At 39.1% G+C, this 18,768-nt stretch overlaps 2 protein-coding genes across 3 annotated transcripts in view; one reads left to right on the forward strand and one right to left on the reverse strand.

Annotated features, from left to right (window-relative positions):
• PDGFD (platelet derived growth factor D) overlaps positions 1–18,768 on the reverse strand; it is a 246,930-nt gene that overhangs the window by 124,061 nt on the left and 104,101 nt on the right. The window lies entirely within an intron of this gene.
• DDI1 (DNA damage inducible 1 homolog 1) lies at positions 962–3,124 on the forward strand. Its single transcript, XM_050758866.1, has one exon. It carries the CDS (start codon positions 1,197–1,199, stop codon positions 2,385–2,387), a length of 1,191 nt encoding a protein of 396 aa, XP_050614823.1. The 5' UTR covers positions 962–1,196; the 3' UTR covers positions 2,388–3,124.

Genomic DNA, 18,768 nt, shown 5'->3' on the forward strand with positions numbered 1-18,768 from the left:
ACATATGACTTCATACATTGGCTCCAACTAATTTTTTTTCCAGTTTCATATCCTGGTACTCAAAGTCATGTACATTATTTTATTGCATAAAATGTCTCATCTTTCTCTAGAAATAACAGTCCTTGCCATAAATTCCTGCTTTTGTAACATGAAACGGCTTTCATTTGGAGTGAGACTTTTCACCTGAAACATGCTCATCCTTCAACATCCAGCTTGTCTCCTCCTTAGGAAAACATCCTCTGTTCTGTTGGTGATACTGAAGGCAGTAAGTACCCTGAAAATGTCTTTGTAAAAGGTTTTGCCTTTAGTATTGTGATTACCCATTCACCTGTCTATCCCTTTCCAGAAATGTGAGCTCCTCAAGGGCAGGCTCCAAGTCTGACTTTCCTACTGTGCACATACGATGGTACTTGCCACGCCAAGAAACAAATCCTTACTGTTTGGGGAAAAAACAAAAGTACAAAGAATACAACTCTAATATGAACAAAACGAATGATAATATGCTGTTTAGAAAGTATTGAAAAACGAGGCACGTTGGCTCACACCTTGGGAGGCCGAAGTGTGGTGGATTTGCTTGAAACAAACGAACAAAAAAACAGCCCTGGCAACATAGTGAGACCCCGTCTCTATTAAAAAAAAAATACAACAATTAGCCGGGCATGGTAGATTGTGCCTGTAGTTCCAGCTTTTCAGGGGGCTGAGAAAGGAGGACTGCTTGAGCCCACGAGGTCGAGGCTACAGTGAGCTGTGATCATGCCACAGCACGCCAGCCTGGGTGACAGGATAAGACCCTATCTCAAAAAAAAAAAAAAAAAAAAAGTGTTGAGGTCATTTGGTCATTTCTTTCATATCATGTGTTAAATAGGCTTCGAAGGGCTGGCCTTGAAACCTGACAGCTTTGAGCCATTGTGTTTCCATGGGAGTAGGCATTCTAGGTTCCAAACCGCGCACTTACAAATGGACTTTGGAACACAACGTGCTACCTCAAGGCTCCACCCGGCCACACGGCAGGCACTGAGGCTGGGAGGCAGCCCCCAGACAGATGAGTGTCCGCTCCTCTCTGAGAGGTGAATGAGCCCGAGGGGTCCTGACCTACGGAGTCGTGAGGAGCAGCGGCGCCAACGACGCAGGCCCGCCCCAGCCCGCCAGCGAGCCGCCCATGCCCTCTGCCCGCCTGGCCCGCCTGGGCCCTCGCCATGCTGATCACCGTGTACTGCGTGCGGAGGGACCTCTCCGAGGCCACCTTCTCCCTCCAGGTCAGCCCCGACTTTGAGCTCCGAAACTTCAAGGTCCTCTGCGAGGCGGAGTCCAGAGTCCCCGCCGAAGAGATCCAGATCATCCACATGGAGCGACTCCTCATCGAGGACCACTGTTCCCTGGGCTCCTACGGCCTCAAAGATGGCGATGTCGTGGTTTTACTGCAGAAGGACAATGTGGGACCCCGGGCTCCAGGGCGTGCCCCGAACCAGCCTCGTATAGACTTCAGCGGCATTGCGGTGCCCGGGACGTCCAGCTCCCGCCCGCAGCACCCAGGGCAGCAGCAGCAGCGCACACCCGCCGCCCAGCGGTCACACGGCCTGGCCTCCGGAGAGACGGTGGGCGTCCCGCAAGGTCTGGGCAGCCCCGGCCTGATCCGCAGCATGCTGCTCTCCAACCCGCACGATCTGTCGCTGCTCAAGGAACGCAACCCCCCCTTGGCGGAAGCCCTGCTCAGCGGAAGCCTTGAGACCTTTTCTCAGGTGCTGATGGCGCAGCAAAGGGAAAAGGCCTTGAGAGAGCAAGAGAGGCTTCATCTCTACACGGCCGACCCCCTGGACCGGGAAGCTCAGGCCAAAATAGAAGAGGAAATCCGGCAGCAGAACATTGAAGAAAACATGAATATAGCGATAGAAGAGGCCCCCGAGAGTTTCGGACAAGTGACGATGCTCTATATTAACTGCAAAGTGAATGGGCATCCTTTGAAGGCTTTTGTTGATTCTGGCGCCCAGATGACCATTATGAGCCAGGCTTGTGCCGAGCGATGTAACATCATGAGGCTGGTGGACCGACGGTGGGCTGGGGTTGCTAAAGGAGTGGGCACACAGAGAATTATTGGCCGTGTTCATCTAGCTCAGATTCAAATTGAAGGTGATTTCTTACAGTGCTCTTTCTCCATACTTGAGGATCAACCCATGGATATGCTTCTAGGCCTAGATATGCTCCGGAGACATCAATGTTCCATCGATTTGAAGAAAAATGTGCTAGTCATCGGCACCACTGGCACGCAGACTTACTTTCTTCCTGAGGGAGAGTTGCCCTTATGCTCTAGGATGGTAAATGGGAAAGATGAGTCTTCGGACAAGGAAATTACACATTCGGTCATGGATTCAGGACGAAAAGAGCATTAAAGCACGTTATAAATATGTCACCACCTTGAGGGAGGCTCAGGTCCCCGGAAATTATACAGTAAGAGCTCACTGGCAATGTAATCATTAAAAATCATCAGTAACAACTAAACCTGGCCTTGGGACTACGTTCTCAGATGGGTAACTGCATCAATCCTGATTCCTTGGTCTTGGTCCCTCTTCCATTTCCCTTGTCCAGAGATCACTGAAAGACATCCTGGGAAGGCTCTGGAGGCTCCAGCTGATTTCCAGATAATCCATGAAAAAGAAAACCAGCTTCTTCCTTTAGAGACACTATCCTATCAGATTACAGGTGGCTTATTCAAATTATTGCTATTTTGTAGAATTCCCTGGAAAAATGCTATGGCTGCAGACCTTACAAGGCATCCACATAAAACTATTTCACATCGGCACTAACAATTCTTTATATTGAAATATGCCCATTTTCACAGGTTTTGTTTTCTTTCGGAAAGGCATTAGAAATGGTGGGTCAATTACACTGTGATGTTAACTAATACTTACACATGTCTGTTTGGGGCAGCATAAGGACCAATTTCCTCATATTTACACCTTCCCTTCTCTTGGATCCCCTGCAGTCACCCTGCAATCCACAGCTAACGACTATTTTTGCCATATTTGAGAAAGTGGATTTATCTCCAAGGATGCTACATTAATTTTCTATTTCCCCTGCATTCAAAGAAACTCTCACTGTAAAACAAAGGCAATAAATTAGATTTTTTTTTAAAAAAAAAGAAATTATGGTACTTCTTGGGAGTCAAGTTGTACAGTAGTGGGAGTGAGAGGTAGGCACAGGCAGTGGTCCAGGTTCTCTAATACTCATTGCAACTAGATCATCTCTCTCTCGCTTTTTTAAAGTAAAAATCTGCTTTATACATTAAGCTGCTGCTACATCAATATTGTTTGAACAAATGTGTTCACTGTTCAAATAACATTTGAAAACTTTTGAATGAGAAGATCTCTAAGGCCTCATTCAGAATTATCCATTCCGACAATGCTAGTCTTTATTAGAACTGACAGTGGAAAATGGAAGTCCCTAGACTTAATTGCAACCCATGGCTAAAGTACGTGAGAGAAAAGTTGCAGCTTCCTGAGGCCATCAGATGCAGGGGAAATGTTTCAGGACAGTAATTTATCAAGACTGGTATTACAACGGTGGATTCAAAATCAACAAGTGTATGCGTTGATTACACTTAATTACGTAGACAAATTAGTTCACCTACTTTACAACTGAGATTCCTCACCTATGAATTTTTTTTTTTTTCCTGAGTGGGGGTCACTTTTCAAGCACTAAAACTTCATTATGATCTAGGATATCCTTTAAGTTATTCTATTTTCCCAACAAGATGTAAAGCCACACAAAACATTCCCAAAGGATACAGAAAAAAATAACTCTCCCTTATAATCCCCATATACTTTTTTGTTTGTTTTGCTTCTTGGTAATACTAATCACCCTTTCTAAAGAGAATCACCTCTTCCCTTCCAGCCAATATCAATTCACCTCCCATTTTTCTTCTCTATAGGTGTTCCCATGCTTCCATTTCCCAATCTGGTCAACATTTGCACAAAGTTTTACACCCAGTAGAACTACTAAAAATGATCAAACGGACAGATTTCTTTCTTACTTTTGTTTGTAATTAAGCACTCAAGACAAGTGTAATTAACAAAGACATTCAGAGTAAAGTCAGGGATAAGCAAAATGCTTATGAATAAATGTAAATTGACCTGATAAATTCATGGATTCTCTCACAGACAAAAATATGCAAAATCCTCAGCATCTTCTTCTGAACTCAATTTTAAGGTTCCTTTATGCAAAAAAGTCTTATTTGCATATATCACATGGGACTCCTCAGGGTGTCTGACCCATTAAAGTTAGCCACAGAATCTTTAAGATAAAAGACAGTTTGCATGATACCAAATCTGACCATACCCATCCTACCTTCTTAGAAGAACACCCCTTCTGAGGTAGCTATAATGTTTTGAGAAAATCTCAGGTATAAGTATTTGCTTCTGATTTTGAGCTGAAATCTATTGTCCCATAACTTCCAATAAGTCGGTCTTCATTCTTCCTTCTGCCAAGACCACATTTAATCTTTCTGGCATGAGATAAGCTTTTTAATATATGAAATGAATATCAGCCCACATATTCATTTTTAGGCTTCAGTAGGTTTTCACCAGATTCTTTAACTGTTCCTCATAGGACACATTTGGATTCTCCTAAAAATTTCATGTTTCTTTGGCCATATTCCAAATCCTAAAAATATGATTTGTGAATGAATGAATGAATTAGGAACATCTATACTGAATTGAAAAGCAATGACCTCAAAGAAAAATCATTAAACAAAATGAATTAATTAAGCAATGCCCTTATTGATTAACTTTTAAAAATCATTGTCTTACAAATAGAAAAGTGTTTGAAAAATTAGTTTCATTAAAGTCTTGATGTAATTCTGTGTATACTTAAAAAGGTCCTAATCAATTAAATTTTAAATGGATTAGTTTTAGTAAAAGGCTACTTTGCTTGCTTGTCTTCTACGTAAATCAGGCACCATGCGAGGTACTTTGCATATTAGTGCCCTTAATCCTCAGGATAAACTTAAAAATAATCATAATTTCTTTTTTTTTTGAGACAGAGTCTCGCTCTGTCACCCAGGCTGGAGTGCAGTGACCCAGGGTCTCTGCTCACTGCAAGCTCCGCCTCCCGGGTTCACACCATTGTCCTGCCTCAGCCTCCAGAGTAGCTGGAACTACAGGTGCCTGCCACAACGCTCAGCTAATTTTTTTGTATTTTTAGTAGAGACAGGGTTTCACCATGTTAGCCAGGATGGTCTCGATCTCCTGATCTCGTGATCCGCCCGCCTCGGCCTCCCAAAGTGCTGGGATTACAGGTGTGAGCCACCGCATCAGGCCAAAAATAATTATTTTTAAGCCCATTTTGCAGATGGAAAATTTGAGGCTCAGAATTATTAGAAGCATTCAAATATTCAAAGCTCAGTGATTTTAAAATTTTTTTGACAACAAACTACATTACATTGTGACCCAATTTTACACACTACACACACAAACACATATATGTATACGTGTTTATCTATATATCTGTATATCTCTATATCTCTATATAACTGAAACAAAAAGGATTCTTGAAATAATAGGATACGTTTTATCATTTCCTAGTCTTACTTCTTTTTAAAATTATATTTTATGTATCCCACCAAGATATGCTGACAATTTATAAAACATGGACTGACTCACCAGATTGTCCTATTCAAAGCTTTTTGATTTCGAATGCCAAGTTCCTTTGTAACTTCTTTATCTGACATAGTTTAATGCTAGGTCAAAAGCTGCAAAATTCTTATAAAATTTTATTTTGTGGAAACTACCAAAATTATGCCAGTAGAAATGACAACAGAGTAGGCAGGACTCAGAATATACACAACAATTATTTATTGAATACACATAAAATAAGCTCCCAGACAGATTTTTATACATAAGGAAATGAGTAGGTTATAGTTTCAGGCCTCAAGGTGATTATTGCCTTGCAGGGGTAGAAGACAGATTTGCAACCAACTAAGAATAAAAAGAATGGACATGAAATTAATAATGTGTTGGTACAAAAGAATAAATTTTGTAATGGGGGTTATTTTTAAAATAAGAAGCAAGCCAGTAAATGCACTTTTAATGTGTCTAAAATGTTCATCACTGATGCTGCAACAAAAATCCTCCTCTTAAATTTCAGGTTACTAATACACAACTGATAAATATCTACTTTTGGAAATTTACTACCTGGAAATGGATGAACAAATCTTCATTTTCTGTTTTATTTTCCCTATTAAAAATGAGGATAAAGTAGACCACATGATGAAATAGACCTTTCCTGTCTCAAGCCATTTAAAAAATCCTTGGCTTCATCTAATACTCACTTAAATAACCATCTTACCTAAAAGAAAATCACTAGTGTGATAGCCATGTATTTCAAGATTGCCAGCAACAGATTCTGCTGCAGTTAAACCAGAAGATGGATGTTGTTTTAGATAAGCAGAACATATAATCTTAACCTCTTTCTTAAAATATTGGGTCATAAAAATTTTCTTGTTTCTAGGGGGAAATCTGTTCTGCAAAAAGAAAAGGATAAATGGATGTTTGCATGTATAAATTCATCTTCACTGCAGGTATTAACTGTTGTAATTTTAGTTAAGAGAACACTGTGCTTCTTTCAGAATGCCAGTTATAAAACGGCCATTTTCTGACATCCAACATGCCATAAATAAGCACTTAAGTGATGAGAGTGATCTGGGATTCTCACTAGGAAATTGTATGCAATTATATTAATCAGTGCCAACATTCCTAGTTATTCTTTGGGTTTGCAAAAGCCTGGAAAACAAAGAAGAGGAGCAAACGGAAAGATGGGTAGAGAAAGAAGGAAAACAAACAAACCCAAACAATGCAAGTCTGAGTTGATTTTAACTGATTCTGTCTTAGTTAGAAGTGTACTGATTTATATGGTGGGAACTGGGCTATGATTATAGACTAGCTACCATTCCACAATACTTTTTTATCATTGGCAAGTTATCTAAAAATGAAAATATTTTCAAGGTAAAGCCACAGTCAAACTTGCTTTTGAACCCCAGCTTCTTTCCACACCTAGGTCCATCTGTTAGAATCTTCGAATTTCTAAGGATCTGTTATCAGAAAAAAATGGAGCTTGCAGTCTTGCTGTGTCTTCTGTGCCTTCCTCAGAGGGCCCAGTTAACAGGCTGTTGAGATAGGTGTACCTGGAGTGGCTTTGTCTCTTATTACGGCAATGAATGTTTTCTGATTGCTTTTTCTTATTGAGACTTTTATAAATCCAGTTTTTCTATATTTCAAATAAGTAAGGCTCGTTTTTAGAGCATCACTATACAAATTACCAGATAATTTCCTCTTATGTTAAAGTCCCTAGGAGGCAATGTGGGCTATGCTTCACGTAGGGGTATTTTTTATGGGTATATTTTTCTACCGTTAATCGATGTATTGATGCCTTGTCCAAATAAAGCAGACAATGAACAAATAAGCATATTCCAGGTAAGTAACTACTTAAATCCATTAAATTCTTACCCTATATCATCAATCACCATTTTGAAACCTTACTTTATCAGGGCTTTAGTATAAGGATCCCTTAAGATGCAGAGGAAAATTAATTGAAAATTACATTAATTCACATATTCTGCCTTTCAAACTCCTGTCATGTCTAAGGATTCAATTAGTCTATCAGTCAAAAGGTATTAGTGTTTTGCATTCTTACATGTCACTAAAAATTTAATGTATTTTTCCAAAAGTCTTGTCATTGGCCAATATCATGCAGAGAGATGAAGAAATTTAAATTACACCATTAACCTTTAAAGAACTTAAAAGTTCAGTTAGAGGAACTAGAAAAAATGCAGAGTAAAATCTTTAAAAATAATGTTCAACTTAGTACTGAATCACAAAATATAGAATGCAGAGTAGAGGGAAATGGTTCCTGCTCTCCATCTGAGACACTAACTACAACAAGGCAGGATCTATTCACCAGAATCTTATTGACCACCTGCTGTATGTCAAGACCATTTTAGGTGATGGATTTCTTCACACAGCCACCAACTTCTGTTGCTAAACTGGTGTTGAGAGCTGCAGCTCCCAGGCATATCTGAGGATCTATCACCGCCTCGAAGATAAGTCTTCCAGAGTCCCTTTCTGATGACTCAGCTTCTCAACCTAGAGTAAACATATGGCCGATTCTTAGGCTAAACTTCAAGGTGAAGCTTGTGGTCTGTTTCTGCCTTGGCCCACAGTGGCACTGCATTCAACTCGCTACTATTAGGGGCTTAATACTTGCTACAATCCTTCCTACAATTTGACAATTGTATTAGTTCACATTGTGTGGCTATAAAGGAATACCTGTGGCTGGGTAATTTTTAAAGTAAAGAAATTTATTTGGCTCATAGTTCTGCATACTGTACAAGAAGCATGACACCAGCATCTGCTTCTGGTGAGGGCCTCGGGAAGCTTTCACTCAAGATGAAAGACAAAGAGGGAGCAGGCATGTCATATGGTGAGAGAGGGAGCAAGAGAGCCATGGGGGAGGTCACCGATTCTTTTTAACAAGCAGATCTTGCATAGGGGACTCAGTACCGCGGGGAGCACACCGAGCCATTCACAAGGCATCTGCCCCCACGAGCCAGACACCTCCCACTAGGCCCCATCTCCAACACTGTGAATCACATTTCAACATGAGATTTGTAGAGGAAAAATATCTAAACCGTATCAGCAATTGTAAACAAATACTTCTCTCATAAAGTTAATGAAAAGGATTTGGGGCTTACACAATAGGGGAACAATCAGCAAAACAGTCACAAGGAATTGACTACCAACAGTGAGTCAATTGGATGAAGCATTTGTCACATACTTTAATTCCAGAGAATAATAGAACAGGAATTCTCAAAGACAATGAGATACCAACCAGACAGCAGTTACAGAAATGCTTGGGCATTTATAAAACTGAGAATGGAACCTAAATTACTGCCAAAAATCCAGTAAGTGCTAAGATTTTCTGAAGTAGTCATAATCTTATTAATAATTGTATCTTTAGTCTAATGATCATAAGTTTAGTGCTAGCATCTTTAGTGCTAGTAACATAAAGCAATATGGTTGCCTTAGTGCTTTATGTGAAGGACAGTATCTGCTTAATAAATATAGACAACATAAATGAATAAATGGACAAAGTCTCACATGTTATTAATAAGCCGATGTAGAAAAAAAGTGGCATTTTGTAACCTTGACTTAGCTATATAAAAAAAGGTAAAAGTAAATCATAGACAGTAAGAATATTTTAAATATTTAGAATATTTTTTAAAAATTCAAAATATTTAAAAATATTTAGAAAAGTATTTTAAATAATTAGAATAAATATGCTATGGGTTGACAATTTAATCAATATTTGCATATATAAATGTAAATGTAAGGTATCTACAAATAAACCATTAAAGTGCTTTTAATCTGGCAAAGTTGCCAGTGGTTCCACTCTAAGGGCGATCAATATACCTAGTGTCTGCAGTGCCATCTCATCCCAGTTTGCCTGGGACTGTCCTGGTTTTAAAACTCATATTCTTGGTTGGGTGTAGTGGCTCACCCCTGTAATCCCAGCACTTTGGGAGGCGAAGGCGGGCGGATCACGAGGTCAAGAGATGGAGACCATCCTGGCTAACATGGTCTCTACTAAAACTCCATCTCTACTAAAAATACAAAAACATTAGCCGGGCGTGGTGGCGGGTGCCTGTAGTCCCAGCTACTCGGGAGACTGAGGCAGGAGAATGACGGGAACCTGGGGGGCGGAGCTTGCAGTGAGCGGAGATCGCGCCGCTGCACTCCAGCCTGGGCGTCAGAGGGAGACTGTCTAAAAACAAACAAACAAACATACAAGCAAACAAAAAACTGATATGCTTGTATCCCAGTATCCTTACATTCCTGGGGCAAACCAGAATGGCTGGTCACCATACTAGTGTTAGAAGCGGATTTTTAATTTTGTGCTCATGAGCATGCTGTGCACTTCTCAACAAGCTGAAAATAGGCCTGAATGATCAATGATCAGTATATGTCTAAATGTTGAAAGTAGAATGTCCTATTCTCTTTATATAAGAGATATTACCTTATTTAAACACATTTATAAAATATTTCTGGACTGTAAAGTTAAATATCTTAAAAATGATAAGAAACTCACATTAAAAATACTAAAATGATTTAATAAAATAATCCTATAAATTTTTCCAAGAAGATGCATACTACGGCTGAAATTGATCAAACTGCTTTAATTTTCAAGTCTCCTTAGAAGTGGTTCATGTTTATGCAACAAAAAAAGTGAGTACAAACTGACATCAGAAAATGAGAGCATGGGATACTCAAAATAAATATTTAAGTTATCTATGAACTTGGGTTACCCTGGAAAAGCATAGATGAAACAACATTTTATCATTTTTATACTAATAGGTAAGGATAGTGATAGACTGAATTTAAGTCTGAAAGTAAATCCTAGGTTTTGAGTTTTTTAAGAGAATATTTGGACAAAGGAATAGAAACTTCAGAAGAAGCACAAATACATAATGATGTTACTTTCACATTTATTTCAAGTTTTGATGGAGCTATTGAAAGTCAAGATGCAATGAACAGAACGTAAGGTAGGACTGCACAAAGGGTGAGGGAAAAGATGAGCAGGGTTTTGATAAAGAGATGTGCTTATGAACAGGAGAGGAGGCCCAGAAAAAGGTTTGCTGAGTGTCTGGTTGAGGAGGGAAAGAAAGACCGAGGGCTAGTGATTCTATGATAGGAGCTGTAAGGAGTCCAGAAACTGGGGGGCAAGGAGAGGAAGATAATACCAGATTGTTATGTTGCCATGGAAGCAGAAGTCTGAGAAGGAACTAAAGAAAAACAGATCTGCCACTAACATCCAGTGTGAAAAATAATGTGAAGGGAAGTAAAACGGCAAAGTGAGACCTTTACAATTGCCTCTGGAAGGTAAACAAAACAGGGGTATATCTGACAGAATTAAGAGAAAGGAGCACGAAGAAGTTGATGACATCAATAGGACACCAGAAGCAGACACAAGCCATCTTCTGTTACCTGTTGAACCAACCAGATCTTCAATTCACTCTTTAATAACTTTACTTCTGGTGTATCTCATCAAGAGTTCAGAATTAAATGATATTAAGAAAAATTGTATACGTAAGAGCCAGTGCTACAGGCCTCATTCTATCAGAAATGACAGCATAAAGTTAAAGCAACAGATGGGTAGTTAGAATAAAACAGAAACAATGATATTCTCTGTTCACACATTGCTAACTGCCATCACTTGGACTCCAAAACAATAATTGACAGAAAACAATTTCATTGATATTCCATAGCCATATGAGTTTATGTCCCCATATGGCAAGGCTTCCACTGTCAAAGCCTCACTGCATAATGACTCCGAAGTATCTGTTTTGAAAATGTCTTCATTAATACAGGAAATGGTGCTTGCTCTTTTTCAGTAAGTATTCAATAACAAATCTGTTTAAGTTGTATAAAAAATACAAAAATCTTCCCACACTATCTATCTACTCTCAGTGATTCAGGTTAAATTATTATTATTTTTATTATACTTTAAGTTCTGAGATACATGTACAGAACGTGCAGGTTTGTTATACAGGTATACTCATGCCATGGTGGTTGGCAGCACCCATCAACCTGTCATCTACATTAGGTATTTATCCTAATGCTATCCCTATCCCTCCCCTAGCCCTCCACCCCGACAGGCCCCAGTGTATGATGTTCCCCTCCCTGTGTCTATGTGTTCTCATTGTTCAACTTCCACTTATGAGTGAGAACATGAGGTGTTTGGTTTTCTGTTCCTGTGATAGTTTGCTGAGAATGATAGTTTCCAGCTTCATCCATGTCCCTGTAAAGGACACGAGCTCATTCTTTTTTTTTTTTTTTTTTATGGCTGCAGAGTATTCCATGGTGTATATCTGCCACATTTTCTTTGTTCAGTCTATCATTGATGGACATTTGGGTTGGTTCCAAGTCTTTGCTATTGTGAACAGTGCTGCAATAAACATATGTGTGCATGTGTCTTTATAGTAGAATAATTTACAATTATTTGGGTATATACCCAGTAATGGGATTGCCGGGTCAAATGGTATTTCTGGTTCTAGATCCTTGAGGAATTGCCACACTGTCTTCCACAATGGTTGAACTAACTTACGTTCCCACGAACAGTGTAAAAGCATTCCTATTTCTCCACATCCTCTCCAGCATCTGTTGTTTCCTGACTTTTTAATGATTGCCATTCTAACTGGCATGAGATGGTAACTCATTGTGGTTTTGATTTGCATTTCTCTAATGACCAGTGATGATGAGCTTTTTTTCATGTTTCTTGGCTGCATAAATAGCTTTTTTTTTTTTTTTTTTTTTGAGACGGAGTCTCGCTCTGTCGCCCAGGCTGGAGTGCAGTGGCCGCATCTCAGCTCACTGCAAGCTCCGCCTCCCGGGTTTACGCCATTCTCCTGCCTCAGCCTCCTGAGTAGCTGGGACTACAGGCGCCCACCACCTCGCCCGGCTAGTTTTTTGTATTTTTAGTGGAGACGGGGTTTCACCGTGTTAGCCAGGATGGTCTCGATCTCCTGACCTCGTGATCCGCCCATCTCGGCCTCCCAAAGTGCTGGGATTACAGGCTTGAGCCACCGCGCCTGGCCAAATAGCTTTTTTTGAGAAGCATCTGTTCATATCCTTTGTCCACTTTTTGAGACGGAGTCTCACTCTGTCGCCCAGGCTGGAGTGCAGTGGCCAGATCTCAGCTCACTGCAAGCTCCGCCTCCCGGGTTCACGCCATTCTCCTGCCTCAGCCTCCTGAGTAGCTGGGACTACAGGTGCCCACCACCTCGCCCGGCTAGTTTTTTGTATTTTTTAGTAGAGATGGGGTTTCACCGTGTTAGCCAGGATGGTCTCGATCTCCCGACCTCTTGATCCGCCCGTCTCGGCCTCCCAAAGTGCTGGGATTATAGGCTTGAGCCACCATGCCTGGCCCTTTGTCCACTTTTTGATGGGGTTGTTTGCAGGTTAAATTATTTAAAAAAAAAAAAAAAAAAAAGGAAAAACTCCAAAGTAAGACTACTGAGAATATACTTTTAAATTCTTTCTACTTTTGAAAAAATTCTAAACATATTTTAGGTTGTGGCAATTGTGGAAGTTTCAAATTTCCACTACACTATAACTTTCCATGGTTTTATGAAGGTCTAAAGCCCTTGGCAGGCAACAAAATGGATGTGTTAACATCTTACATCAAGTTCTGAGAATAAATTCATGATTCAGCATCCTTTAGTTGAGCCACCATGGAGGATGGGGGAAGGTGACTGGTCATATTAAATGCATTACATTCATTCATAGTTGGCCAAATGATTATAGTACATAGCAATGCAAATTTGCTATATCTTTGATAGTGATTAAAACGCCACTGACTATTTCAGTCTCCCAAAATACAAACGAATAATCCAGCACACTTTTGAGAGAACTATAGAGATTTCTGAATGCCATATTTAACATCTCATCAATGACAACCTTTATTTCTCTCATAGAAGCATTTTTCTATATTATATTTGACTGCATTTTATTAACGTTTTTAATACTCTAAAAAGCACAGGCATTCAAAACCTCTCAAATAGGAGACCATGTCTTCATCTTGAGGGTGACATCCTGACCCAGACAAATCCAGCCAGCTAAGTAGAAATGAAAATTCAATTCCAAATAGAAAATACTGAGAAATAATTTTTGCAACAATACTTAAATGATTATAGAAGCAACTAGATAGAGTGAAACATTCAAGCCCCAGTTCTAATTCTGCTATTCATTTATTTTTCTACTCTCTTCTTTCTTGAATGAACAAAGCTACTTCTTTTAACTTGTTAGTGTTCTGTCTCCTAGTTCACCTCAAACATTCTATATCTTCTTAGTCTCTCTCCATATGAATGAAAATGTCTTAACAGAAACAAACCTAATTGAAAGATTACCAAAACCCTATGGAGAGCTAGAGCAGATGGCTTGTTTTATTTTACAAATATTCTAAGTCACCTCTTTTTCCTGACAGACTAACCTTTGCTAATGATACAGGCCATTCCCAAGGCTATCTGGTTTTTAAGTCACAAGTACAAATTGAGAGTATGCTGAGACGTACGTCCAATTTGTGGTATGCCATTCATTTGCTCATTCAAAAAATAGACACTGAAAGTTACACAATGCATCAGGCACTGCTTCCAGAGTTAGAAAAATAGTGGTACACAAGAATGACACACTAGTCATCTTCTTGAAGCTTATTTCCAATGAAAGTTTCAAACAACATTTAAAATAATATAATGCATATAATTCACATAGCACTTGCCAAGTAAGTCATTTATTCTAAGTATGTTATATATTTTAATTCGCTTTATAACAAAAAAACTGTAAGAATTAAACAACATCTCAACTGTAAAGATTAAGACACTGAGGAACGCAGAGGTTGTGTCTTGTCAAAGTCACAGAGCTAGTCAGGGGCTGCATCCAGAACTCACGGAACTGGAATCTATGTGTTAAATCACTCTATCATATTACCTCTCATTAACAGGAAATAAATAACTATATCATTTCAGGGAGAGATATCTTCTATGAAAAAGGATAAAGCACTGTTAGGGAACATGGGGCAATGGAAGGGGGAGATAGTAGTTTAGACAACAGGGTCAGGGAAGGTTTCTGTGAGGAACAGATATTTGAGGAAGAACCTGGATGATGAGAAAGGAGAACTTTTGAGAAAATCTGGGTAAATTTTAGCACATTTCAGAAAGAAAGAGCAAAGACCTAAAGCAGGAAGAAACTAAGAGTGTCCAAGGAAGAAAAACAAAGAGAATGGTTAGGGTGGCTGAAAGAGTAATCTAGAAGGGCTAGATTACATAAGACTTTGTAGTTCTAAATAAGGGGTTTGAATTTCATTCTAAGTGTTACGGTTTTTAGGGGTTTTTAAGCAAAGGAAAGACATTGGTTTATTTTTTTAAGCTTTTTTTTTTTTTTTTTTTTTTTCGGTTGTATTGTTAAAAATAGAAAGGCTAAGAACTAGGCTCCTGAGAGGCTCAATATCTTAGGCTCAGCAGAGGAACAGGAGCCTACGAAGAAGCCCAAGAAAGATAAACCAATGAGGTAAGAGGGAAATAAAGAAAATCATGCCTAGAAGGCCAAATTAATAAAATGTTTCATGAAGAACAGGGTGGGTCACCCTATCAAATCTGGCTAGGAGTTTAGGATGAGATCTGAGAATTGATGGATTTGGCAAGGAGGAGGTTGTTGGTAACTTCGAAAAGAGTGACTCTGTGAGGATGGTAAAGAAAGAAAACCTGGTTAGAAGGGGGTTGAGGAGCCAATTGGATTGGAGGAGGTGGGAGAGCAACTAACAACTCTCAGGAGATAATTCTTTGAGGGAAGCAGAGAAACATCATAACAATAGAGGTAGGGGCCATGAGAGAACATCTTTTACTATGAAGGTAGTTCGGTATGGTTATATGTTGACAGGACATATATGGGTAGTTCAGTATGGGTTATACGTTATATGTCCAGTGGGAGGGAGAGTTTGAAAAAGCAAGAGAGAACAAAGGGTAATTCATACAGCACAGCTCTTGTCTATGAGGGAGGAACTGGGCTCTCGGCAGGAGCAGGAAGAGTTCATTACTTGTAAAAGGAAGGAAGACAGCACACATGGGTGTAAATGCAGGTAGACTGCAGGATTGATGGTGTGAAGACTAGACTGTTCTGCTCTATTTTCTCAGTGAAATAAGAATAAACGAAGTGAAGGGAAGTAGGGAGTGATAGAGTGATTCAGAAGTAAGGAGAAGGTATGAAAAAAAGAGTAAATTGAGTAGGAAAAGGTAATTGAATCTCAGGCCAGTCCTGAGGGCCCAACTTGAGATTCTACTCTAAAACATTTACATGAAAGAGCTTTGCTGATAGAAGCAGCACCGGACCAGATAAGATAATTTTGGTTCTAACACCAATTTTGCCACTTCCTGGACATACGCCCTTGGGCAAGGCACCAAACCTTTCCAGACCTCAGTTTGCTCATCAAGTAACGTGATAACCTGTGGGTCTGCTCCACTCGGAAACACCCAGAAATGTGTGGGGCACTTTGGGATGTCCTGGCAAATATCAGCATTTAGTACTGCAGGTCCAGGGGTACTCAATGTCCTTTAATGTGTGGAAGGGTTTTGCAAGACAAATAACTGTCCCTCCCCCATCTCCAGCAGCACATACTCCTGTTGAGAAACACAGGGGCAGAGGATCACTCCAAGAGTCCTCCCAACTCCAAGACTGATTGTAATCTTAATTGTTCATGTCAGGGAAGCTAGCTCTTACACTGATGGATAAACCATACATCCATTTAACTCAACACTATCAATCCTCACTCTTGCCTCCTAGATTGATAACAGGCTGCTAGCCAGGCAAAATGAACAGAAGTTGAGTTTGCCCTTGTTATTTCCTCAGGCCTTAAAGGTACTAATGAGCAGCAAAACAGTCTATAGATTATAGCCAAGAAAAGAAATGGGCAGCACAAGGTGATACAGGAAAAAAAAAAAACACAAAAATTGCCCTCCATTATGATGAAAACCATTGTCATTAACTATCATAGCAATTAAACATAAATGCTGTCAGTAGTAACACTCAACAGTAGCAAAGAAAGTTTTGTACCTAGGTTTCACCAGCATGGAATTAGGTAACATCTCAATATGGTATTTAAAATGGTATTTTATGGTATATAAAATGAGAAAAATTAATTTGAATTGTATTGATCATAAGGCCCCGAACTAAAAATTAGTTGACAAGAACAGGGCAATTATTAAAGGCAATATATCAAATTCCACTCAAATGATCAGTGGGGTACTGTAGGCACTGCTGCTAGTGACCTTTTTAGTTGACACCTTCATTAATGATGTGTAAGATGAAGCATGTAAACAGATATTCCAGAATGATTCCACTACGGGAGTCATACCAAGTGCAAGCTTCCAGCATCGCAGGATTTACTTAAATATAAATGAATACAGAGGTCCCTGGGAAGATTTAAAATTTAAGGTAGGTGATTGTATAGTGAGATAATACAGATGGGTAAAATCCTAGGTGAAAATCTCTAATAATAGCATGGTGATTCCTGAAAGAAAAAAAAAAAATCAGTGATTACACAGATCTCAAATAGTTTTTGCATTGACATTTATTGAATAAAACGCTGGCCAGATATTATAAACACTACTGTTTCATCCATAAAATGTAAATGAATACAGAATTCGTTTACATTTTATACAATTAACCAATGGGCATTTTTTGACTTAAAAAATAAAAAAAAATTATGGTACAATTTTTTAAATTAAGTTTAAATTCATATAACAGAAAATTAACCATTTAAAAGTGAACAATTCAGTGGCAGTTAACACATTCATAATGTTTTGCAAGCACTATTTCCATCTAGTTCCAAAACATTTTCATCACTCCAAAGGGAAACCCTATACACCTTACGCAATTGCTCCACATTCCCCATTCTTCCTTGCCCCTGGCAACCATCAATCTGTGTTTTGTCTCCATAGATTTAGGAACTCTGGGTATTTTATTTAAGTCGAACCATGCCACACAAGACCTTCTGTGTTTGGCTTCTTTCAATTAACATAATGTTTTCCAGACTTATTCATATTGTAGCACGTATCAGTACTTTACTCCTTTTGATGGCTGAAGTTCAACATACGTTTGAACTGCAATGTTAACTTTAAAGTATGACATGGACAGTCATGCAAGTTCTGAGTGAAAACAATATGTAAAACCCAGTAGAAATCCAGCAAAACCTCAACTATCTTGATCAATAAAACTCTTTAAGAAACAAGAGCAGAAAAAAAGCTTATTTTATTAATTTTACTACTGGGAAGCCTTTATGAAATGAAAGATGTTACTGTTAGCCTTTACTTTTAAGTGACATTTAGATATTCACTAATGAGATTCAGTAAATATTTATTAATTATTGATGAGCTGGAAGGTGTGGGGTTCCCCGGCATGCTAGCTACCAGGGAAGGTGCTCAGTAAGTGTTTAATGAATTGCAATAAGAATAAAGAAGACTGTAGGGGTATTTTCTGGCGTATGTTTGCTTCTGTCCAATTGGGGCTAATGCTGTATGGTTAACATGAGCTGAGGTAGTTGCTTCTGTTCTAGTGTTAATTTCATTGATTCTCTAGAGTTATCACCAACCTGTTTCTAAACTGATGCCCTCATCCACCCCAGGGCTTGTGGAACTGGTTGCTTTTGGATAAAATTTCCTGAGTAGGCTGTAGAAAAAAGTCAGGGGAGATTTTCCTTCTTCCTTTCAAAAATTTATATCTCCAATGTAACTTCTTTCCCTCTCTGATGGTTCATTATCAGAAAGACTCTGTAGGATTTTTATTCTGTCTAGTACAGAATTTCTACATTTTTATTCTGTCAGAGACACAGTAAAGTAGTTTTTTAAGTAGAATATTGGTGGTAACAGTGACTTTTCGTCCTGTAACTTTAAGCCAAAGTTTTCCAATTATTTAGTTTATATGCTCATGATTTAATTGAACAAATACTTTCTTACTATGAAACTTGGAATGGTGAACTGCTCTGAAAAACCTCAGTCTATTGAACTGAAGTGGGTTAGTGATCTAACTTGATTTCCTAATGATACCTTTGAGGGGGGGGAAGGTCCTTTTTATATCGCAAGAGGTTTTAGAAAGAATATTAAGAAACTGAGTGCCTTTTTACAATGTATAAATTTTTCTCCAAGGAGACATTATTTTGTTCTTTCTTGTGTTTTAG

The sequence above is a fragment of the Macaca thibetana genome, chromosome 14 (genome assembly GCF_024542745.1).
Source record: "Macaca thibetana thibetana isolate TM-01 chromosome 14, ASM2454274v1, whole genome shotgun sequence".
Taxonomy (NCBI): Eukaryota; Metazoa; Chordata; class Mammalia; order Primates; family Cercopithecidae; genus Macaca; species Macaca thibetana.

Bases quoted from the DNA above. Each gene is read 5' to 3' on its own strand.
- DDI1 (XM_050758866.1), top strand. From the start codon at position 1,197: ATGCTGATCACCGTGTACTGCGTGCGGAGGGACCTCTCCGAGGCCACC.